General features: G+C 45.0%; 2 protein-coding genes across 3 annotated transcripts; both read left to right on the plus strand.

Annotated features, from left to right (window-relative positions):
- Window positions 1–5,320: 5,320 nt before the first annotated feature.
- RNF222 (ring finger protein 222) lies at window positions 5,321–12,077 on the plus strand. Of its 2 annotated transcripts, none has more exons than XM_037028182.1 (3): window positions 5,321–5,446; window positions 8,973–9,174; window positions 9,846–12,077. In XM_037028182.1, the coding sequence occupies exon 3, from the start codon at window positions 9,873–9,875 to the stop codon at window positions 10,506–10,508; it is 636 nt and encodes a 211-aa protein (XP_036884077.1). In that variant the 5' UTR covers window positions 5,321–5,446; window positions 8,973–9,174; window positions 9,846–9,872; the 3' UTR covers window positions 10,509–12,077. The 2 variants fall into 2 exon arrangements, with proteins under 2 accessions (XP_036884077.1, XP_036884078.1); XM_037028183.1 differs by having other exon boundaries at window positions 8,973–9,139.
- Window positions 12,078–18,803: 6,726 nt separating this feature from the next.
- RPL26 (ribosomal protein L26) lies at window positions 18,804–23,977 on the plus strand. The gene is made up of 4 exons (XM_037028184.1): window positions 18,804–18,905; window positions 19,690–19,862; window positions 21,090–21,230; window positions 23,806–23,977. Exons 2-4 carry the CDS (start codon window positions 19,695–19,697, stop codon window positions 23,932–23,934), a joined length of 438 nt encoding a protein of 145 aa, XP_036884079.1. The 5' UTR covers window positions 18,804–18,905; window positions 19,690–19,694; the 3' UTR covers window positions 23,935–23,977.
- Window positions 23,978–24,139: the final 162 nt, after the last annotated feature.

The raw sequence follows: 24,139 nt of genomic DNA on the forward strand, positions 1-24,139 counted from the left end.
TCAGGATTTCCTTCTCTTCTATGACTGGATAATATTCCATTATATGTATGTACCTCTTTGTGTTTGTCCATATATCTGTCAATGGACACACATTGCTTTCAGGGTTTGACCATTGTGAATCATGCCTCTGTGAACACAGGGGCACAAATACCCGCTGAAGTCTGTGCTTTCAATTCTTTGGGGTCGATACCCAGAAGTGGAATTGCTGGCTCCTATGGTAATTCTATTTTTAATTTCTTGAGAAACCATCATAATGTTTTCCACAGTGGCTCCACTATTTTACATTCCCAGTAGTGCGTAAGAGTTAGAATTTCTGCATAGGAAACGGGCAGATAGGGAACAGGGAGAAGAGGGAATCTTCCCTGCAGGATCTTTACCGCCTTTCACTTTTCAATCATCTGAATGTATTACGTATTGCAGAAGTTAACTGCTGCTCTGGCTGGGCAGCTCATTTGGTTCGAGCATTGTCCCAGCATGATCCCTAGTTGGGCACACACAAGAAGAAAACAGTACATACATAAATAAGTGGAACAACAAATCAATGTTTCTCTCTCCCTCTCAAAACAATAAATAAATTTTAAAATAATTAAATTGTTTCCGGTGTTTATTATTATAATTTCTGAACATACAGCAAAGTCGAAAGAATTTTGCAATGAGAACCCATATATCCAATACTTAGATTCTACCATTAGCATGTCCTATTATTGCATTATCATATATCAATCCATTTATCTATCCCTCCAATTAAAAAAATAAATATAGAATTCCAGCCAAGATGGAGGCATAGGTAGATACACTTTGCCTCCTCGCACAACCAAAATAAGGATAACAACAAATTTAAAGACAAAAAATAACCAGAACTACCATAAAATCAAATTGTATGGAAGTCTGACAACCAAGGAGTCAAAGAATCGTTCATTTAGACTGGTAGGAGGGATGGAGATGGACAGCCAGAGAGGACTCATGGAAACACGGTGGCTGGCAGAGCAGGTGGTCCCATATTTGCAAGCAAATAAACTGGGAAGAACAACTGGGAAGCAAGACAGACCATGCAACCCAGGTTCCAGTGCAGGGAAATAAAGCCTCAAAACCTCTGGCTGTAAAAATTTGTGGGGGTTGTGGTGACAGAAGAACCTGCCAGCCTCACAGGAAAGTTTGTTGGAGAGACCCACAGGGTCATATAATGTACACAAACCAACCTACCTGGGAGTAAGCACCAGAAGGGCCCAGTTTGCTTGTGGGTAGCAGGAGAAATGACTGAAAGCCAGCAGAGAGCTGAGCAAGCAGCATTGTTACCTCTTGGACCCCTCCCCCACATATACACCACAACGTAGCAACCTGGGTTGCCCCACCCTGGTGAATACCTAAGGCTCCACCCCTCCCAAAGTAACAGCTGCTCGAGACAAAACAAATATGGCCCAAGTGAAAGAATAGACCAAAGGTCTAAAAATAGAACTAAATGATGACAAGATAGCCAACCTATCAGATGCAGAATTCAAAACACTGGTAATCAGAATTCTCACAGAAATAGGTGAGTATGGTCACAAAATGGAGGAAAAAATGATGGCTATGAAAAGTGAAATAAAGGAAAATGTATAGGGAACCAACAGTGAAGGGAAGGAAACCAAGACTCAATCAACAACTTGGAGCAGAAGAAAGAAATAAACATTCAACCAGAACAGAATGAAGGAACAAGAATTCAAAAAAATGAGGAGAAGCTTAGGAACCTCTGGGACAACTTTAAGCATTCCAACATCTGAATCATAGGGGTGCCAGAAGGAGAAGAGGAAGAGCAAGAAATTGAAAACTTATTTGAACAAATAATGCAGGGGAACTTCCCTAATCTGGCAAAGGAAATAGACTTCCAGGAAAGAAGTTGAACCCAAGGAAGCATACACCAAGGTACATCATAATTACATTACCTAAGATTAACGAAAAGGAGAGAATCTCAAAAGCAGTAAAAGAAAAGGACATAGTTACCTACAAAGGGGTTACCCTAAGACTCTCAGCTGATTTCTCTAAAGAAACCTTGCAGGCAAGAAGGGACTGAAAAGAAGTATTCGAAATTATGAAATGCAGGAACTTACATCCAAGATTATTTTATCCAACAAAGCTTTCATTTAGAATTGGAAGGGCAGATAAAGTGCTTCCCATATAAGGTAAAGTTAAAGAAGTTCATCATCACCAAGCCATTATTATATGAAATGTTAAAGAGACTTATCTAAGAAAAAGAAGATGATAAAAAATATGAACAGTAAAATGACAACAAACTCATAACTATCAACCACCAAACCTAAAACAAAAACAAACACAAACTAAGCAACTAAAACAGGAACCGAATCACAGAAATGGAGATCACATGGAGGGTTATCAGTGGGGAGGGGGAGGGGGGAGAGTGGGGGAAAAGGTACAGGGAATAAGAAGCATAAATGGTAGATACAAAATAGACAGGGATAGTACAGGAAATAGAGAAGCGAAAGAACTTATATGTACAACCCATGAACAGGAACCAAGGTGAGGGGAATGGGGGTGGGAGCGGGGTGTATGGCAGAGGGGAGTAAATGGGGGGCAGGAAAAGGGACAATTGTAATAGCATGATTGATAAAGTATATTTAAAAAATAATAAATAAATAACATTTCTTAGGCTTCTCCCATGACCTGCTAAGACCTGAGACAGGGCCTGAAGTCTGTATCTTATCAGCTCTCCTGGTGGTCATGGTATTTGGAAACTTTCATCCTGGTCCAGCCATTCATCCCATGCAGAAACCAGGCCTACCGTCCACTGGTGGTCAGTCAGCCTCAGCCTGATTCTCCCTTTGTCCGGCAGCTCCCTGCGTCAGAGAGGCCTCCCCAGAGACGGTCTATTGTATGGGTCTCAAATGGTCTCCAGACCCATGCCCATCCTGGTTGGCTTTATGTACAGGACATGCTTCAGTGTTTTGGCAACACAACCACTAATGTGACCCCAGAACTGGACACAAGTCTCCAACATGGCCTGAATGGATCAGAGGCCATGGGTCCCAATCCTCCCTAAGCTGAAAACTAGTCTTACGTCATTCAGACTGCATTTGTCCTCTCTGCTGAGAAGGACAGGACACTGTAAAATGGGTGATGGGATTGGCAACAGACACCTTACTCAGCGAGCTAATACCAGGACCAGATTGATTGGCCAGGCCCCTCAAAGTAGGAGGTGTGCAAGTCCAAGTGCCTCTCTTTAGCTTTCTTTGTCATGGTGATGACGGTAGATGGAGATATTAATTCATGAGAGGTGTGGTTCCAGAAGCATTATTTGCAAACATTCATTTAATTCTCACAGTCCTATACACCAAAATGGTCTCCATTATTATCCCCACTTTTCAGATGCAGCAACTGAGGCACAAAGGGATTCAGTAACCTACCCAGAGGTACATGGCAATTTCTCTTTGTATGAACACACACAGCACTTGTGAATGCTCATGTGCTGATCTCAGTTCCCAGAGATCCTTACTACCAAATCCTATAATGTAGATCCTTCTGTAATATGAGTATGCTGCCAACCTCCCTGATTACAAATGCCCCGCTGCCTGCCAAAACTTAACAGCCCCATGTCCCCCCCCCCCTCAGGACCTTATTGGATGATTAGACCCAACTGATAAAGTCAAGCTAAGACTTCTCTAGCTGATGTATTTACTCCCTCAGCTAGGTTTGTATGTGTGTGTGTACATATAGATATGCGCATGTATATACAATTTTTAAAGTGGAATTCTTATTTTGAAACACAAAGCCATGACAGACTATAATAATAAAAGTTTATATATTCAAGATAATCTTCAAAGTTAAGCTTCATGACAGAGCTAGTTGAAAAGATTTGGGGGCCTCAGGAATTTCATACTAGTCTGAGTCTAAAGACAGTCCAGCCGGGCTCAGTCCTCCACCCAGGGGGCACCTGGGATGTTGATGTGGAGTATGTGGGACTCCTTTTCAGGGAGCCCCAGGGAGCCCCAGCGGAGTCATGCTGTCAAAGGACCATGGCGCTGATGGAAGGGAGAAATGTGGGAGGCCCTCTGGGACTAGAGGAGCAAAATGAATATAGGATGCCCAGAGAAATTAAGTTTTAGATAGCACAAGAGATATTTTTAGTATAATTAGGTCCCAAATATTGTGTTGAGCATACTTATACTAAAAGTTATTTGTTATTTACCTGAAATATTTGCAAATTTACCTATGCAGTCCGCATTTCTATCTGTTAAATCTAGGACAGTCTGGGATTTCTCATATTCAGCTTCTGGGGAAAGAGCGTGAGAGACTGTCATAACCCAGCCATCTCCATGTCCCTTTAGGTGGGCATGGGTGCACTGTCCTGACTGTCCTCCCCTACCAGCCTCAAGGCAGCCATGGTTGTCCGGGTGGGGGAGGAGCCATCCTGAGCCAACCTATGGAGTCACACGCATATCTGGCTGTGCTTTGGATCCAGGAAATTTCTTTTGTTTTCCAGAAGAAAAACAATTTCTTGCCGACTTAGCCTCCAGTCCTCAGAGGACTGAGAGAATTCCCCAGAATGGTTTCCGGTCCTGAATTTGCACGTGCCTCATTGTTGACTGCTTTTTTCTTATCATGAAAGAAACACACATTCAGAATGAAAAGTCAAATGTCACAGGAATGTTTAAATTAGAATATCTTTCCAGAGATCACCACTATCAAGTTTAATGTGCCTTCTTCTAAACTTTTTTCTATAAAAGTGATCATTTGTTATTATCTTTTTTATAAATGGAATCATATTATACAGACTGTTCTGAAAGTCGTTTCACGTGATATCAGGTGCTCCTTGCCATGCAGGTGTGAGTTTCTAATTTGTTGTTTTGACTCCGCCTCATGCTTTAGCTCAGTGGTGGCTGGTCTTCTGGAGCTCTGAGCCCCTTTGAGCATCTGATGAACAACAAATACACATAAGCACATCACTGCATATCTGTGTATGACTTTGGGCATCATAGTCTTCCTGAGGTTGATCTGACTCCTTCACCCTGGGCATGGCAGGGAGCTGCAGGGTTGGGGAGGATCACTGTTGGGATGGGAAGACCCATCTCTGGGGAGCCTTAGTCAAAGTGGTCTTGGGTCACTGCCTCCTTGTGAGACCCTCTGCCTGTCTCACAGACGTGGGTGCTTCAGACGAAGCACTGGGCCAGGGTCCCCTCTCTTAGCAGCCTCATCAAGATCACCTGACTCCAGCAGCTGCCAAACCCCTGGGCAATGCCAAGAGCCTCCTGGCCTCAAACGAGTTGGGCGACATTCACTTCCTGGCGCTGTCCTCCCGAGTTGCTCACTCATTAGGAAATGCCTCAGCGGCAGCTGTCACAGTAACAGCAGCAGGAGGGCGTGCTGTATGCCCAGCACCTCTGGGTGGCTCAGATCTGCCCTAAAGAGGCCCTGGGTGGAGAGGTGGACACTGCTCTTCCTGACCTCATCCAAAGTGAGTCTGGGGACCCAGCTGGGGGTGGGAAAGGAGGATCCAGGCAGAGGATGGCAAGGTTCTGGACTGAAGCTGGAGAGATGCAGGGGTGTGTGTATGTGTGTGTATTTGTGTCGTATCGTGGGGTGGGAGAGTGGCCAGAGCTGAAACTACAGAGCCTCTGCCTCACAGCCTCCCTGTCCCAAGGTAGGAAGGAAGGGGGGTCCCTGGGCTGAGGACACCCCCAACCAGTCCTCATAATGGGCTGCTGCTGTAGGTGAAACTGAGCAAGGGGGTTTCATGAGTTCAGCTCCTGTGGGCCAGCTCCCCTTGGGCCAAACCTTGTCCTCCCCTGCCTCACAGGCCCCTGGAGTGGTAGCCTGTTTAGAGTCACTCTGAGAAGGGAACTTTGAGTAGTCATTTTCCAATGATGCTTCTTTATCTCTTCCTTTTTTTTAAACCACTTTATTGAGTGAGGTATGATTGACAAAAAACCGAACATGTATTAGGTGTACAACTGGATTCTGGAGCTCTGGTGAGGTACTTCCATCTACGGGTACTTGTTAAGTCAGTGTTTCTGTAGGGGTGTGAGGGCTGGGACATCCTATTCTGCTATGTCGAGCCCTTGCTGGGGGTGCATCTGAACCCTTGCTGGAGGCAGCAGTACACAGCATGGGCTGCCCATCCTGGGTCTGCAGTGCGACTTTGAACAAATTTCTTAACTGAAGCCCTGAGCCTCACTTCCCTCATCTGTAAAATGGAGATAATACCTACCTCCCAGAGTGGTCAGGATTAAATGAGGAAGGAATGCAAAATGCCAAGCACATAACTAGTGTTCAATAAATAGTGGCTGTTGTAATTATTTATTATTAGCTCGACACTGGTCCCGCCTCATCTAGGAAGACTCTCCAGCCCTCCTCTCCCCACGGTGTCCTAATGCACTAATGGGAGTGCCTTCTGGCAATAATGTCTTACATTGTTATTGAGCTAGTTTGTGCCCAAACCAGATCATGTTCCTCGCATTTCTTCTGCTGACCACTCCTACACCCCAGCACCGGAGACAGAATCAAGCCCATAAGAGAAATTCAAGAATAAAGAATGAAGTGGGATTAAGAGAAAGGGAAGGGCACAAGGAGGGAGAGGTCAGGGAAAGACTGAGAAAGGGAGCTGAGAAGAAGGTGGGGAAGGAGGATGGCATTGTCCAGGCATGAGTGACATGCCTCGCCTGAATCACAGGAAGGAGAAAGGACAGCCCAGAGAGGCCATCTGTGGGACCTGGGATGTCTTTTGTATCCTGTGAATCCCTTTTACTTTTAAAAACTCGCATGAAAAATAAAGTCTCTTCTCCCTCCCCGGCTCATCCTGCTCATCCCAAGAAAGGTAGTGCTTCCTGACTTGGCTAATACTTATTCACCCAATCTATTCATTGAGCCTAATAATGTTCCCCATGTCATCCATGGAATCTTCTCCCTCTTTCTTCTCTGCCATCTCCCTCCCCATCGCCTTCCCACAGGATCTCAGATGAGTCACTCCCCCTCTCTGGACCTGGATCTGCTCACCTATGAAACTAGATTTCACTAAATGACCTCAAAGCTCCTTTCTTCCTGTAGCATTCACTCACCTATGCTTTAATTCTCTGCCTGTCTTGATATCTACCCCTCAGTTACCCAAATAACTGAAGCTATTGATCACCATTCCTCCTTTAAAACAAAACAAAACAAAACTCTTTTTCAAGAAAATGTATAAATGTCCACTAAGCTCCAAAGGTTCATGAAGGACTTTTTTAAAAATATATATTTTATTTATCTATTTTTAGAGAGAGGGGAAGGGAGGAAGAAAGAGAGGGAGAGAAACATCAATGTGTGGTTGCCTCTTCCACGCCCCCCACTGGAGACCTGTCCCGCAACCCAGGCATGTGCCTTGACTGGGAATAGAACCAGTGACCCTGTGGTTCACAGGCCAGCATTCAACACACTAAGCCACACCAGCCAGGGCCTCATGAAGGACTTTCTTCATCGTGCTTATTTCCAATGCCCAGCTCAATACCTAGCATGTAGCAGGTACTTTGTTGAATAATTGGATATATGTGTGCATGGATAGATGGGTGGATGGAAAGAAGGATGGATGAATATGGATGGATGAATGAATTACCATCACACATCTGTGGGAGTTATGAAACACGGGAGGACATGGTCTTTCTGAGAGTGACTTGTTTTGTTTAGACATTTATAGACATTGTGAAACAAAGTGACTGCCAAACACTGGCGCCACCATCGTTTATCTACTGTCCATCTCCTACCTCCTATAGTGTCATCCTGCTCAGTTATTCTGATCTGAAGGAAGCCAACCTCTGGGAGGGATGTGCAATTTTTTAGTCATCTACATTATAAGGAGCATCTGGGGAGAAGAGGGGAGGAAGGGGAGGCAGGTGCTAGAAGGGGAGAGGGCTTGGCCTGCCTCAGCGATGACACCATCTGTTGTTGAACCCCTATCTTGTATCTGTGCCGGACTCTGCTCACACTAGCTCACTTAATACTCCGAACAACTCTGAGAGGGAGGGAGTATTATTATCAACCCCATCTCACAGATGGAAAACCGAGGCTCAGTTAGGTTACACAACTTGCCTGAGGTTTTACGGACAGTGACAGGCATATCAAGGATTTGAACCCAGCTCCAGAGTCTGAGCAGCTGCAACCCCCAGCCACTACCTGGGGTCACACTGACAACCTCAGTCACAAAGCCTGAAAACCACTGCAAAGGTTTCGGTGCTGCCTACAGGGTCCCAGGCCCCGTACCCCATTTTCATCAGGCTTTTTGAAAGAAATTAGTTTTACATATTTTTTGATCCTTCTTAGTTATGGGACATTTTCAAATTGTAAAATTGATTTGGAACCAAGCCAAGAGAGGGGAAAAAATCCCAAAAGATTTGTGATTTGACAAATTATAGTTGTCCTCCTATTAACTTATCTTGTTCTCATTAGGTCATCTCTCGGTTCTATTTGTCAGCATGTCCAGGGGTCTTTTAGCACTGATGAAAGAATTTATGAGGTGACTATAACACGTCTCCAAAGGGGCTGTTCTTGACGGGTTTAGACTACACAGTTGTGACATCGGGGACTTTTAAATGAGGATACTTGGGCCTCGCCACATGCCCAAATGGGCATTCCCCTTTAAGGTCACCATCTTAGGAAGCTGTGTCCTTAATCCAACAGTTCTGCCTTTGGTGAGAACATTTTGGAACTTCTCCTTTCCTCTCAGATATTTTTAAAATTTTATTGATTGATTTTAGAGAGAGGGAGGCAGAGAAAAAGAGAAACATCAGTTTGTTGTTCCACTTAATTTATACATTCATTGGCTAATTCTTGTATGTGTCCTGACCAGGGATCAAACCTGCCACCCTGGTGTACCAAGATGATGTTCTAACCAGCTGAGCTACCCAGCCAGGGCTCAGATAATGCTTAAAACCCACATTGTAACTTCATGGTAACTCCATGTCTTTGACATGAAACCTTATCATGCCTTGAGCATTCATTTACTTTCCCACCAGGCTTGGCTCCCGAGGACTTTTGGCCATTTCACAACACCAGACAGACTCCAAGGATGAAAATCTGTCTTCACTGAGATTGACAGGAAGGTTCTCGGGCAGCCCTCTTAGAAGACTCTGAAGAATGATGGAGTGGCGGCAGGTGGAGAACAAGCCTACAGCTCCCTGAGGTGACTGTGAAGAGGGCCAGCAGGCATTTGGATGTGTAGGTTCTGTGCTTTATTTTCAAAACCATCCTTGCTTTACAACCACACAGCACAGAGGAATGCAGCCAATGGCTGGATACAAACCAATGGATCAGGTAACCCCTAAGCGGGGAGACTGAGGAACAGCAGAGGCTTATCTGGGAAACAGCCACTCAGGGCACAGGCCCACACTGGAGCCTGGACCGAGGCTGGAGGAGCATCTACTCAGCCACCTGCTTCCCCCCTGGAACTGGGTCTGCCTGCCTTCACTTCCTGCAAGGAAGCAGGAAGAGGTGAGGTGGTGATCTCACCATGTGTAGGTCATGTCATGGCTGAGGTGAGGTATTAGGGAGGCTACACATTCATCACACTCCATGCACTTCCTTCCGGAGTCAGTGTGGCTGGGCTGCGGTCTCTCATTACCTGCCTCCCAATCCCCCCTTCCAGAAGGCCCCCTCATCTCTTCCTAAGGGTCTTAGGCTCTAGGTCTTGGTTAATGTAGGTAGGCCACTGAGGAGGAGGAGCCGCAGCAGAAGAGGGAAGGGGAGAGAGGAAAAAAGAGAACAGGAGCCAAGGAGAAAGGGAAGAGGGAGGCAGTGGAAGCAGGGGGGTATGACAAACCCAGGTGCTGTCATGCACTGAGCAAAGAAGGAAAACTGGCACTAATGCTCACAGCTTTTCCCACCTACAGCTAAGGCCCCGCCTCCCCACAGCAACGATGTCAGAAGGGGAGAGTAAGGACAGCGCAGGCAGCGAGTGCCCCGTGTGCTATGAGAAGTTCCGTGATCTGGAGGGCGCCAGCCGGACACTGAGCTGTGGCCATGTCTTCTGCCATGACTGTCTTGTCAAGTACCTACTCTCCACCCGCATGGATGGGCAGGTCCAGAGGACCATCATCTGCCCCATCTGCCGCTATGTCACCTTCCTCAGCAAGAAGAGCTCCCGCTGGCCCTCCATGCTGGACAAGAGCTCCCAGACCCTGGCTGTGCCTATGGGCCTGCCCTCTGGGCTACCGACGAACACCCTGGGCCATACAAACCCCCTGGCTGTATCCCAGCCTGTCTGGAGAACATCCCTGAATCAGAGCACCCAGCTCCCCTTGGACTCACTGCCCAGCCTGGCCCGGGAACCTCAGATATTCATAATCAGTCGCCATGGGATGCCCCTTGGGGAGCAGGACAGTGTCCTGCCACAGCGCGGCCTGGCAGAGCTCTCTGAGGTGTCACCAGCACCCAGCTCTAACCGGTCATTTTGCTGCCGTTCCCGTGCCCTCCTTCTCATTACCCTCATCGCCGTGGTGGCGGTGGTAGCTGCCATATTGCCCTGGGTGCTGCTGGTGAGGAAACAGGCATGAGCTTTGGCCGCCAGGGGCCAGCCAGCGAGACCCGGCCTGAAGTTGCTCTGGGAACTGCCCCACTTCACCCTACAGGGTTGTCCTGGCCTGGGAGGGAGCAGAGGCCCCCCAATGCAGACCTAGGCTATCCAACCTGAAGGGTGAGTGGGCACAGGGGAGGCCTGGGGCAGAGAGAGGGCATTAGGATGGGGCTAGCTGAAAGTGTGGTGGCATGTTCTCCTCTCCAGCTGCTTGCTCCCAGCAGGGGTTCAGGCATGACAAGGAAGCTGGGGGCTGGTGACCTTGGAGGCTAGAGCTCGGCTAAGTACCTGAGCTCCACACTGAGATGGAAGCTCCAGGCTCTAGGCCAGGGTCAAAAATGTGGTGGAAGCTGCTCCTCAGAAACAACAGCTGTGCCACTCGCCACCCCCTGTAGCCTCAGCAGATACTTTCCCTCACCTCTGGGCTAGAACTGAGCAAGGCAGGAAGATGGGCGGCCGTTCCTGTGTTGGGGGCCGTGTTGGGGGCTGCCAGCCCTGAAGAGTAGTCCTTAGCTGCCAGGTGACCTACTTGAAGCCAGATGGGGCTCCCTTGTGGGGACTAAGAATTCTGCTGGGCGGGGACCCAACAGCAGGACCCCTCTGGGTCAGAATGCCCACCCGGGATTCTCTAGTCTCTTCTCACAAACCAAAGGGGTGGCACAAGGGCCAAAAGCACATGTGTTTCCCAGAATCTCAGCACCCATCCATGACCCTCCCAGCTGAGCCACTGTGCACCCCTAAGTGGGTCACCCCTAAGTCCTTCCTGCCCCCCAATTCTCCCCGCCCCCAAAGTGCCAGCCTGGAAGGGGTACTTCCTCAAAGAAGTTACTGATCTCAGATCAGTACTTCCTCAAAGAAGTCTGATCTCAGACTTCTGGAGGAAGAATAGAAAAGGGTATTTCTGGGGAGCTGAGGCCACTTCAGGCCACAGAAGTTTGTTGACAGAGGCTGAAGCCAGCAGAATAACCCACAAACACAGCCAGAGTTCTCCCCAAACCCCCCAGGCCCAAGGGATGGTCCAAATTGTGAATCTTGGCTTGTCAAGGCTGGATTGGAAGGCGGGGAGTCCAGGAGAAGCCTAATGGTCGAGACTTGAATCAGCTGAGAACTATGTGGGCAAATTAACCCCCAGGGGCTCCCACCTCTCTCCCAGCTCCAGTCCTCCTCATGACCCAACCACTCATTAGAGGCCACACCAGCTGGGCCAGTTTCTGAGGTGGCTTCTCAGGCGGGGCTGGGTAAGGAAGGGTGGGGAAGAAAACAGCTGTGCTTGTCAGGGATACTACCGGCTCCACGAACCCCGAAACCCAGGTGCTGTCATACACTGGGCAAGGCCTCCTCACCCGGGGACCCCACCCTGGACTGTGCTGGGGGCGCTTGATGAGGACCAATGGGAGCAAGTCATTCAGGAACAACTATTTGATGTTTACTAAGGACCCTAAATCGGTGGGTCATCATCTTAAATTGACTTTAGGGTTAAAAACAAACAAAAAAACCCTCCAGCTATTCCTTCAAATAGGTGGTTGTTAGCAGTCCAGGTGAGCCAACAGCTGAGCCCTTCACAACCTGTACCTCCCGTGCTACCCGTGGGGAAAGAAACAGCACTCCGCCTCCTGTCCAGTTCCCAAACTCCTGAAGAGGTGGTCGTTTGGGAACCACTGGGGAGTGGGGTCCATGCTGCAGGAACTGTTCGGGACACGGGGAGGCTGGGTTTGAAGCATGCGTGGATCTCTTTGTGCTCTTTTTAAGACTAGAGAAGAGCATAACTGCTATTTAGGGCGATGCAGGTGGATTCATGGGGGAAATATTGATAGTGGGAATAAAATTGTTAACTTTACAAAGACTCTCATGAGTCTGTTTTAACCTCAGCCAGGTCACTTTAAACGGTGAGTGCCATGAATTTCAGGGGACCTGATTTTAGTCTTTTCAGATTCTGTTGTTTGTCAAAAATTAATTTCAAAATACCTATAGTGTTTTCGTATTATTCAGCCGTGACTTGTAGATGGCACTTTTATTTTCAAAGAATGTCAGAACTATTTTTTAAATAAAGGCATATATTTTCTCAAAGATTTCAGAGACATTGCAAATGCAGGTGGGGAGCTTTGGGCTTGGACTTTGAAGATAATTCACTTTAGATGGGAAGACGACTTGAAGATAGAAATACAAACAGCTCTTAAACCTTTACTGAGCCACACTTGTGAAGGAAATGCGAATTAAAATTCTGCTGGCATAACTATTAGTTTTTTTTTAATATTTTATTTATTTATCTTAGAGGGGAAGGGAAGGAGAGAGAGAGAGAGAGAGAGAAATATCAATGTATGGTTGCCTATCATTCGTCCCCTGCGGGGAACCAGGAACTGGCCTGCAACCCAGGCATGTGCCCTGACTGGGAATCGAACGGTGATCATGGTGTTCGCAGGCCGGCACTCAATCCACTGAGCTACACCAGCCAGGGCTCTATTAATTTTTTAAAAAACTAATTTTTCACCTATGAGTTTGTCAAACCCTTAAAGTTTCAAAACCCACTCTGCTGACAGAGCTGAGGGGAAGCAGGCGAGGTCATGGGGATGTATATTGGTAAAACCGCTGGGAAGGCAAATTTGATATTATCTATTGAAATTTCCACTTCGACCCAGCAATTTTGGTTCTAGAAATGCATTCTACAGATATGCTTGCATCTATGGGCACTGACTTATCGCACTGTTATGTAACTGCAGCGTGGTTCATAACAACGAAGGACTGGGGAAACCTACATGCCAATCAATGGGGACTATTGTAAAACTGAAGGTGCAGGGACTATTGTGTCGCTGTCTATCGGCGACAGGAAGGAGTCTACCAGCTGACACCGAAAGTCTCCAAGATATGGTGGCTGATGGGAAAAAGCAGGCGTGGAACACTTGGTACCAGATCAGGTACTTCAATTTGTGTAGAAAGTGGGGAAATAAGAATTTACTTTCCTATGTGCTTATGTATGCATAAAGAAATAGGGAAAATACTCTGAAAAACTAATAATAATGATTAATGGTGGAAGGGAATGAGAAAATGATGAAATGAGAGGAGGGATTTTCCCTTTACCTGTAACATTTTCTGATTTTTGAACCCAGTAAACATGTTACTTACTGGGTTAAAAATTAAAGTGAAAAATTATATTAGAAGCTAAAGATACCTTCAGCGTACACACCTATTGTCTGGTGAGGAGTGGCCCTGAGAAGACTCGGAAGCTGCCAGACGGCTTGTCCTGTGGCTCCAGTGTCAGCTGCTGGCTCCGCGGGGCTGGTTCGTCTGGTTAGAGGTGTGACACCTTGTGCTTCACATGCACCCCAGGAAGGAAGGCAAAAAGTTTCATACTCTCGGTCTTCATCTGGATTTCTCAGGCCCTATCATTTAATATGCTTATTTTCATTCTTCTTTACCCTTCCTTCCCTTTTTCAAATGAAACCTTTTCCTTTAAGCAACATCCTGGGGTCGGGTACTACAGGAATATGCAATTAAAAAGATACACAGACAGATGGGTGTTAAGTGTAAACTCTTACTCTTCTCCCCCCCAAACACCATGGTCACCTCCCATCTGACAAGAAGAAAATTCTTAGACATCCTAAATGAAATTACAGCCGAGTGGAGGGTGGGGATGAGAAAGGGTTAACCAGTGTCAGGGCAAAGCAACAGAAGACCACCTCTGTTCCCGAGTGTTTGGTGGAACTTCGAATCGACTCCCAGGTGGCTATTTGCACCAGGCACCACTGCCCCCAGGAGCCTCCACTCCTTGCTTCCACATGAACTTTCCCAACTGCTGTCCCCGTTTCACCTTATCCCACCCACCTTATCTGTAGCTAACATAAATTCTTTCAGAACAACTTCCCCCTTTCTCCCCTCTACTTGATATTTAAACAACATATCAGCTCCACAATTGTGGATATGCTGGCTTTTCCACTAGCAATGGCCCAAAGGACTCTTTCTTTAAAAAAAAACCTTCAGTTGTGGAAGTTAAAAATGTTTATTTAACATATCACAATAAACTTTACCTTTAATATATATGCATATTTGCACAGTCCAGGACTGCCAATCCATACATTGCTGGCGGGCCCTGGGCCAGGGTTATCGGGAGGCTGGACAAGCACACGAGAGACCTCTGGGCCCTCAGATACAGTCTTATGACCTGTCCCCTTAGTGAAGCCTGCAGATGACATAGACAGCGCTGCTACTATTTTCACTTCTCCCTTTCACCAACTTGTCAGTCCAAATGTCCTTTTTTGGTACAAAATAAACAAACTTGCCCCATCCTCACAATTCCTCACTTTCCTTTATGCTCCTCTAACCAATACAAATGAATGCAACTACCATATTTTGCTGTGTATATTGAGCATTTTGCCAAATTTTTTGAGGGAAAAATAAGGATGCGCATTATACATGAGTAGTACTAATTCTGCATCTATATAAATGTTTTAAATTTTTTTATTTCTGCTTATGTGTTAAAAGTGTAACTCTAGCCCAGGCTGGTATGGCTCAGTGGATTGAATGCTGGCTTATGAACCGAAGGGTCACAGGTTCAACTCCCAGTCATGGTACCCATGACTGGGTTGTGTGGGCCAGGTCCCCAGTAGGGGGCATGTGAGAGGCTACCACAGTGATGTTGCTCCCTCCCTTTCCCTCTCTAAAAATAAATAAAATCTTTTTTAAAAAAGTGTAACTCCAGAAAGCAATAACTATATCCATATACAAAATAATACCCTGGAATACGGTAATCAGTTTTGTTTCTAAATAGAAATAAATAATTGAATTAAAAAATTAAGATGAAAGACTTTTTTCCTGAAAGTTTGGGCCAAAAACATGAATGTGCATTGTAATTGGGAGTGCATTATATATAGCAAAATCCGGTAAAACTACTTGCAGTTCCAGCAAGCAGTGCTGGTGCAGGCTTCTGGGCCTCGCTTGAGCAGTTCCCTGTACCTGAATGCACTTTCCCCTTTGTCTACTCGGACAGCTCCAACCTAGTTTCCAAAAACAGTTCTAGGATTATATATGAAGACTTCCCAACCCCCTAGCTCAGTTAGAATTGACCTCATCCCAGCCCTGACTGGTGAAGCTCAGCGGGTTGGGCATTGTCCCACAAACTGAAGGGTCACTGGTTCAATTCCCAGATCAGAGCACATGCCTGGGTTGTAGGCCAGGTCCCCATCTAGGAGTGAGAGAGGCAACCATTCAATGTCTCTCACACATCCATGTTTCTCTCCCTCCTTTCCCAACTCTAAAAATAAATAAAATCTTTTAAAAAATTGACCTCATCCCACCATCTTCCCAAGACACTTAGTCATGTGTACTTGTTGACAAGTCCATCACCTCCTAGACAATGTGCTCCTTGATAAGAGGCTAGATCCTATTGGTCTTGGTAAGATCATACCAAGTGCTTGGCATAAAATTGAGTGAAGAATAAAAGCTGGAGGCCCTGGCTGGTGTGGCTCAGTGGATTGATCGCGGGCCTGCGAACCACACGATCAGGGTTTGATTCCCAGTCAGGGCACATGCCTGGGTTGCAGGCCAGTTCCTGGTTCCCGGCAGGGGATGAATGAGAGGCAACCATACATTGATATTTCTCTCTCTCTCTCTCTCCTTCCCTTCCCCTCTAAGATAAATAAATAAAAAATTTAAAAAATTTTTAAAAAGAATAAAAGCTAGGGTTGGTATATCTCTCCACACCAAGTCCCCCTCCTTTCTTGGAGAGTGAATAAAAACTTTATTCTTTTACATACACACAAATAGAATAAAAGCTGGATAAGTATTTGAAGAATGCATGAGGAAATGAATGAACAAATGAATGAATAAACAAATAAATGTGATGGTTTGGTGTCTAGAAAAAAGTTTAGTCCAAGAACATAGGCATGAAATCTGGATAATTCCTGCTTTGGTGTGCCTTGTAACTTTACAAAGACCAGCTTCTTCTTCTTTTTATTTTATTTATGTTTAAAGAGAAAGGAAGGGAGGGAGAAAGAGAAGGAGAGAAATAACGATTAATTACTTCTCCTATGTGTTCTGACCAGGGACCAAAACCCACAACAAACCCAGGCATCTGCCCTGACTGAGAATCAAACTTGTGACCTTTCACTTTGCAGGGTGATGCCCAACCAACTAAGCCACCTGGTCAGGGCAAGATCAGATTCAAAATGACCCCAAAAAGCCAGTTTAAAGGACCTTTTTTCAAATTATGTAAGAGGAGGGTAAAGAAGAGGGAAAGAGAGGGCAGTCAGGCTAGGTGGCCAGGGGATGGTGCAGGATAGACCTAAATACCCGACAGACACTTGTAAAGATAAACAGACTCTACAACTAGGCTACCAGGGATATGCATCTCTGTGTACAATTTGTACCCCAGTAATCTTAACACTGTATAAAGTGGTCATGCTGTCCAAATGATGAGCTGAAGGTTTGATTTTGATGACTCAGTGATGGATGAAGGGAGGCGATAAGGAAGACTGAGAGGGAAAGGTGACAGCAGAAATAATGGGGATACTAAAGAAGTCCCATGAGAAGAGAGGAAGATGATGGCGAGACCTGATGAAGAGAGGGTTAAGGAAACTAGAAAGGACAATAAGAAGAGAACCAGAAAGGAAGCCAAGGTAGGACAGCGGGAGCCTTCATCAGCTCCCTCTGGCTCATGTGTACAAGTTAAACTCAGCTCAACCCTGAGCCTTGTAGGCGTCTCTGAATGCCTCTCACTCCAGCCATAAGGACCTGGCTCCTGAAGAAAATGTGTCATGCTGCTTCACACCTCCATGCCTTCCTTCAAGCTATTCCCACTGCCTCCTGGAGCTAATTTTACATCCTTCAAACTCAGTCAGGGGTGACCTCATCCCTGACCCCAGAGCTCTCTTCTGTTCCTGAAGCCACAAGGGCAGCCAGGCTCAGCCAGCGCTTTTCCTGAAACCCTGTGCTTGTTGATTTTGTTATTTATCTCTGACAATGAGCTTGCTGCAAGCAGAAACTAAATTCATTGTGTAGCTCCAGTGTCCAGTTCAGTGGGGGCTCATGAAAGATGACCCATAAACATTTGTTGAAACAAATTGCAGAGGCATTCTCACTGAATTTTTGAAATACAAATAAAATCTGTGACTATTTTAAATCATGAAAACACATGGTCTTTACTGACTCCACTCTGGGCTCTCAAAGATATGGTTTCTCACTCTTTAACTTGATCTAATGGGTTCCCACAAATTGGGACCATATACAGAGGTACCAGATGGGGCTAGGAGGCCAGCCTGCATAGGTTTATCTATAACGTATGGGTTCTGTATAACTTTGCTGAAGTTCCTCTCACTTCTCTGTGGCTCAGTGTCCCCATCTGTAAAATGGGGATAATACCAGCATTATAAGGCTATTCAGTGGATTAAAGAATCTAAATATGTAAAGTGAGTAGAAGAATGTCCCTAGCACTCAGCAATCTCGCTACGTCTTAGGCAATATGAAATTTTTCTTGTCTCAGTGTGACACCTGTCACACTTGTGAACTTCACAATCCGGTGCCTCTAGGAGCGCACCCCCACCCCACCCTTGGCCCGGCTTCCATCAGATCCTAAACCGGAAGATGGCAGGCGGTGAAATGCAAAAAAAGGGCACACAGCTCTCCGCATGGAAAGGCTTCCTCACGCCGGCTCCTTCAAAGTGTGGACTAGCACCTTTGGCATCACCTGGGAGCTTGTTGGAAACGCTGGTTCCGACCCACTTGAGCGGGGAGAGGGGACGAACCTGTAGCTCCGATCTCCGATGGCCCCTCGCCCACCAGAATGAAATCTCCGACAGACAGGGACGCACATTCAGCACACGCCGTAGTGTGTGGGCGGCCGGCGGCAGGCGACGCCGGATCCGAGTTTGTTAAAGGAGCAGCACAGTCGACACACCCCCGCCATGGGCGAGGGCGGGGATAGAGGGTGTCTCAATAACCGAAATAACCGGCTGGCTAGAGTCCTAGCGTCCCCTGGCGGTCTAATAGAAGACCTGCCCTTTCCATCCGTCCCGGACGCTCAGGAGTGAAGGTACAGGGGTCCCCTGGGGCCGCTCGTTTTCTCACTAGCCGCCGCGGCAGTAGGATCTTAAGCAGTCCCCGCCACTTGCCCGTGAATGACCCTTCCCAGAGGACGCAGATGCAGAACCCAGGGCTCCGAAGAAAGAAACCAGGACCGGAGAAGGGAGTTTTGCAGTTCTTTGCAGTTCCGCTCCTAACCGTGAGGTGACACTAGTCGTCAATTTCTTTCTCAGTTTCCTCTTCCCATTTAACCTTCGAGCCTCTCTGGCTCAGGAACTCGATCTCGCGAGAGCTCTCGTAAACTTACAGAACCGGAAGGAGCGTCTGGGTCTTTTTACTTTTGGGGCCATCGCTGAGGCGCCGACCGGTGAGTATTTGCTGGGAAAGCGCGTGTAATCCGCAGCCATCCGTTCAGTGGCGTGGTGGCTCTCGATGTCGGGGTCCCCTTTCCTCTTCCAGTGGCCGAGTAGCGGCCAGGAAGCGAGGCCAAGATGATCTCGACTTGTTTCCCACTACCGGACGGGCCGTCAGGCTGGTGAAGGGAAAAGGATTTTGGGATTCGGAAATGGGAGCTGGAGGGGAGGGGTCCTATGGATGTGGCGTTAGGGCTGGGCAGTGTAGCTGCTAAAGAATAATCTCGAAGTAAATTTTGGTAAAGCCACGGACCTTCCAAACCACGCTCGCCCACTGGAAGTTGTTTGGACCTGGGATCTGCAGCACATCTCAGGTTCTGAGTGGGCGGCCTGATTCATTTTGGAGAGGGCTAAGTGTGGTCACACTCGAGTCCGTGTTAGGGTAAGGTTGGGTGGTCTCTGAAACGTGATGTTACATTTGAAGAACTGAGTTGTAAAGAACTAGGTTGCTAGCCTCCTTTGTCCTACGAGTTTGGAGAGTGTAAACAAACCTAGTAACTAAAACAATTATGTTACTAATGGAAATATTTTATTACATAGATGTTGAAAGTATCCAAGTAAAGCAAAATATTTAGAATTTACAAGTTCAATTGATAAGCCATTGAGTTCAAGTAGTTTTTGATGAAGTTGAAGAACATGACAGTTTCTGTGAGCATCTTAAAGTTTCAAAATGAAATTTGTGCTGTTACTTGTTTGTAAAGGAATTTTGGTTGTTTACTCCTTTAACTTTTTATTTAGTCAAAATGAAGTTCAATCCCTTCGTGACATCTGACCGGAGCAAGAACCGTAAAAGGCATTTCAATGCACCTTCCCACATTCGCAGAAAGATTATGTCTTCTCCTCTTTCCAAAGAGCTGAGACAGAAGTACAATGTTCGGTCCATGCCCATCCGAAAGGATGATGAAGTTCAGGTACGTGTGGTGTACAGGTCATTTTGGTAAATATTCTGCACACTTGGCATAGAAAAGGGATTGCATTCTGAGAGTAGTGCTATATCTGAGGCAGTTGCTCCCAGAATAGGATTAAAAAGAAGTTGAGCCAGGAACAAAAAAAAAAAAACAAGGAAAAGTATGCTGCTTTTCAGTTTTTACTTCACTTTTATTCTTGAGGAAGTTGAAAATCAGTTGTCTTAAGCATCAGAAGCAGCCATAATTAAACAGAACAAGAAGGATAGTTCAGAACCAGAACATTACCTGGAGTTTATCTTCTTCCTCTAGGTATGTTTGGTCATTGACAAGGCAGTTGAGGATCATTAAACAGACTACTTGAATCAAAATCCAAATACATGTTGCCCCAATAAATTTAATAAATTTTAAGAATCCAGATACAGAAATTCTAGCAAATATGGTTTCATGTGATTGCTTGAGTTTACCTGAAAACAATTTTTCAAGCTATAACCTGCAGCAAGGGTTCAAGCAGTCTCTAAAGTGGCTTGCATATCACCGATAATATTTCATGAGGCTAGTGTCCATTTAAGTAAATGAACCCATTCCCAAATAGTGGTGTGGTTTGAGAACAGCCATTGGTTGCTGCTCTGCTAGTGCTAAAATTGCTGTTAGATTTGGGAGGCAGTTTAATGTGCTTTCAAGATTTCTTAATGCAAATGTAAGACAATGTACAACTGGAAAGAAACATCTGTCCAGAAGCATTTAGGTTGCCTCCTCACAAGCTAGCAATCACTGAGACTCCTGAGTAGAAAACTATTAGTTAACCCTCGGGAGAGAAGTAGTGTGTTTCCTTCAGTATTTGCTACTGGCCACTTTTGGCACTAGGTTAGACATTTTAATGGGTTGTGGATTAAATACCTGTGGCCTGTTGCTCCCTTTGAGATGGCGTAACAATTTCCTTGTTTTCCACTTGCTACAAAAGCCAGGGGCTTTTAACTAGCCCACCACTGTTGGGTAACCAGAAGTTACAAGGGTACACTATAGATTTCTTTGGGGGCCTGGTTTATTTGCAGATTAATTAAAGCCAGAGATTGAATTATTGGCCCATTTTCATTAACAACTAAGTCTTAAAAAGTTGAAAGGTCCTGTAGATCTGATAGTGAATGATATTTAACAGGATTCGTAGTTTTCCTGGTTTACAAGGTTAATCTTTTATCCATATATTTCTGTTGTTTTTGAATTTGCACTTAGGTTGTACGAGGACATTACAAAGGGCAGCAAATTGGCAAAGTGGTCCAGGTTTACAGGAAGAAATACGTCATCTACATTGAACGAGTGCAGCGGGAGAAAGCTAATGGTACAACTGTTCATGTGGGCATTCACCCTAGCAAGGTGGGTGGTCTTGAGCATGCCTGAGAAAGGAAACTGAATTTAAAGCATTGTTGTCCTATGTGATTGCTTATTTACAGAAATAGATTTTAGGTGTGCTGGAAGCCAGTCTTAAAGCAAATACTGTGACTTGAGTATTCCAATAACAAATTTTGCATGAAATCAAGGTGTCTTTAACGGTCATTCTATGTGTACATTTAAAGTTCTTTTTTTTTCAAAAGCTATTAGGAAGATAATTGATCAGTCAACAGTCAAACCTGAACAGACTGTAAAATCTAGGAAATGGGGCGGTTTTTTTTTTAGAGGAAATGGAGCTTATGCCAGTTTGCTTTTCTGCAGTAAACAAAATTGAGCAATAAGGCAGCTTTACAGCCCTGCAAAGTAGGTATTAAGTCCTTTACTAATGGGGAGGGAGGACCTGAAGCTCATAGACTAGATCCCATTAATAGTGAGAACTAAGCTAAGATTAGGAAACTTGATCTGATTCCCATAGCAGGCACCTGTTCTGGACTTTAATGTCAATTCTCCAATACTGCTGTCTCTAATTTCTCTCCTAATTTTTAAAAATTGGGAGAGAGATTTTTTTTAAGATAATGAGCCCTGACTGGTGTGGCTCAGTTGTTTGGGCATTGTCCCTCAAAATCACTGGTTGATTCCCCCAGTCAGAGTACTTGCTTGGGTTGTGTGTTTGGTCCCTAGTCTGGGCGCAAGTGAGATGGGGTCGGTCGATGTTTCTCTCTCTCTCCTCCTCCCTTCTCCTCTCTCTAAAAATGAATAAAATCTTTTTTTGAAAAAAATAAAGGTAATGGTACATGGTAAGTGTTCAAGTACTGAAGTGTTTATTTTTTAGGATTTTAATTTGGCACCATAAATCTAATTTTTATTTAGAAAAGTCAGAGGACTACAGCAATAAAACACCGGCATATCTTCCACCTACAATTCACTATTAACATTTTGCCACATGTTCTCTACCCCTGGATTACAATCATCATGATACTTTGCCTCAGTTTTTGGCTTAATAATCATCGTCTCTTATCCCAGTCTTAGTACTTACAGATATCTAGAGGCAGATGACTCCAAACTAGACCTCCAGTCCGACCTGTTTTTCAGTTTGGATATCTCATTGTTCCTTCAAACATATTCAAACTCCTGATTTTCTCCTTGAAACCTCTCACAATTTGCCACCATCACAGTGTGTAGCAGTTTTATGCCATGCCAGAATGTCATGTTTTAATTATTCTATGCCCCGTATCACTCAGTAAGACCTGTTGACTTCTGTCTTGTTAAGCACAGAATGCTGCCTGCTTGTTAACTGTCAGAATAGCCTGTAAGGCCTGGCCTGATCCCTCACCTGCCGCCTCACATCATCCTCCACTTTCCATGTGTCTGTTGGCCTCTTTGCTGTTCATACAACCCTACTGTTCAGAATGTATATCCAACCAATGAATACATAAATAAGTGGAACAACAAATTGATGTCCCCTCTAAAATTAGTAAATAAAAAAAATTTTAAAAGAAATACCAGCTATTAATGATCCACATCCATTAATTCATTTGTGGTGGTTTTGTGATGGTGATATTCTAATTGTAACATTCCTTCCTGGAATAAAAATAACTTACTTATTTGGCTAACCCTAGGTACAAGTGATATGGTACAAGTTAAATAATAATTTATTTATTTGGCTAACCCTAGATGCAAGTTAGAAGGATAGCCTGGCAACTTGAGAGAATTACAAATTCTGTTCCTACTTCCACTGCCCAGTTGGGGGTAGGACCCAGGGATCTGTTTCAACAAGCCCTCTAGTGGATTCCTAGACACATTCTAGTTGAGAAACACACCTGTAAAACTTAAGTTCTCCTGCCACCGGACTTTTGTACTTGTTGTTCTCTTTGGGGCACTTCTCCCAGATGACTTCACTTTCCCCCTTTTACTGATGTTTGGTTCAAATGTAGCCCTGAAGTAGCGCCTTGCCGTACTACCCTGCATGATTTAGCCGCTGTCAGCCATCATTCATCTCCCCTTATTGCTGTTGAATATAAGTTCCTTGGTGGCAGAGATTTTCCTTAGTCATGTGCTATATTTCCAGAACTATCAGTACTCTCTTTCCCCTTACTTCACCGTTATTCATGACTAAAATTTATCATCTAGATGTCTTGAGCAGTTAGTTGAAATAAGATCTGTACTGTGACTTCACTGAAATGAAGGTTTTACAGGTTAAAGGAGCTTTCCAATCTCATGGTTCTAAAGTTAGTATAAAAACAAAAATAAATAACTTAGCTTATAAAACTAGGATGAGAGGAGTGGAATAGTTTGTGTAGCTTTGCAAAGACAAAGCGGATTTTCTCATAAAGCATAAAAGCAAATATGAGAAAAAAACATTGATAACACATTGCTTCTCTTTTGTTCATAGAGAGCATTAGTGAATGTTTAATGGGTTTGATTTGGAAGCTGAAGGATGATTTCTGGCACTTTTGATTAATCACTTCCTGTTTAGATGTTTGGTAAATGGAATTAAATATTGGGCCTTCCCATGTGTTCTGTGTTGTTAACATGTAGAACTGTTTTTATTTTTCTACAGGTGGTTATCACTAGACTAAAACTGGACAAAGACCGCAAAAAGATCCTTGAACGTAAAGCCAAATCTCGCCAAGTAGGAAAGGAAAAGGGCAAATACAAAGAAGAAACAATTGAAAAGATGCAGGAATAATGTCATCTTCTATTCAGTTTTAATTAAAAACTTGAAATGAAGAGCCTTTGTTTTATGTATGGTGATTTGAGATACTATTTAGTTTCCCGTTGGTCAGTTTCAGGGAAATTCTTGTGACATTTGTTGTCTGAACAGGCCACCCCTGCTCTATGGCTTTTTCTTTACTTATTTTACTTTATTTTTTTTTGTCCTCACCCAAGGACAT

This window comes from Sturnira hondurensis, unplaced genomic scaffold (assembly GCF_014824575.4).
Source record: "Sturnira hondurensis isolate 20B ecotype Veracruz unplaced genomic scaffold, ASM1482457v3 Scaffold0019835, whole genome shotgun sequence".
Taxonomy (NCBI): domain Eukaryota; kingdom Metazoa; phylum Chordata; class Mammalia; order Chiroptera; family Phyllostomidae; genus Sturnira; species Sturnira hondurensis.

Coding starts and splice junctions, on each gene's coding strand:
- RNF222 (XM_037028182.1), top strand. CDS start 9,873: ATGTCAGAAGGGGAGAGTAAGGACAGCGCAGGCAGCGAGTGCCCCGTG.
- RPL26 (XM_037028184.1), top strand. CDS start 19,695: ATGAAGTTCAATCCCTTCGTGACATCTGACCGGAGCAAGAACCGTAAA. Junction 19,863..21,089: donor GAAAGGATGATGAAGTTCAG/GTACGTGTGGTG, acceptor ATTTGCACTTAG/GTTGTACGAGGACATTACAA. Junction 21,231..23,805: donor TGGGCATTCACCCTAGCAAG/GTGGGTGGTCTT, acceptor ATTTTTCTACAG/GTGGTTATCACTAGACTAAA.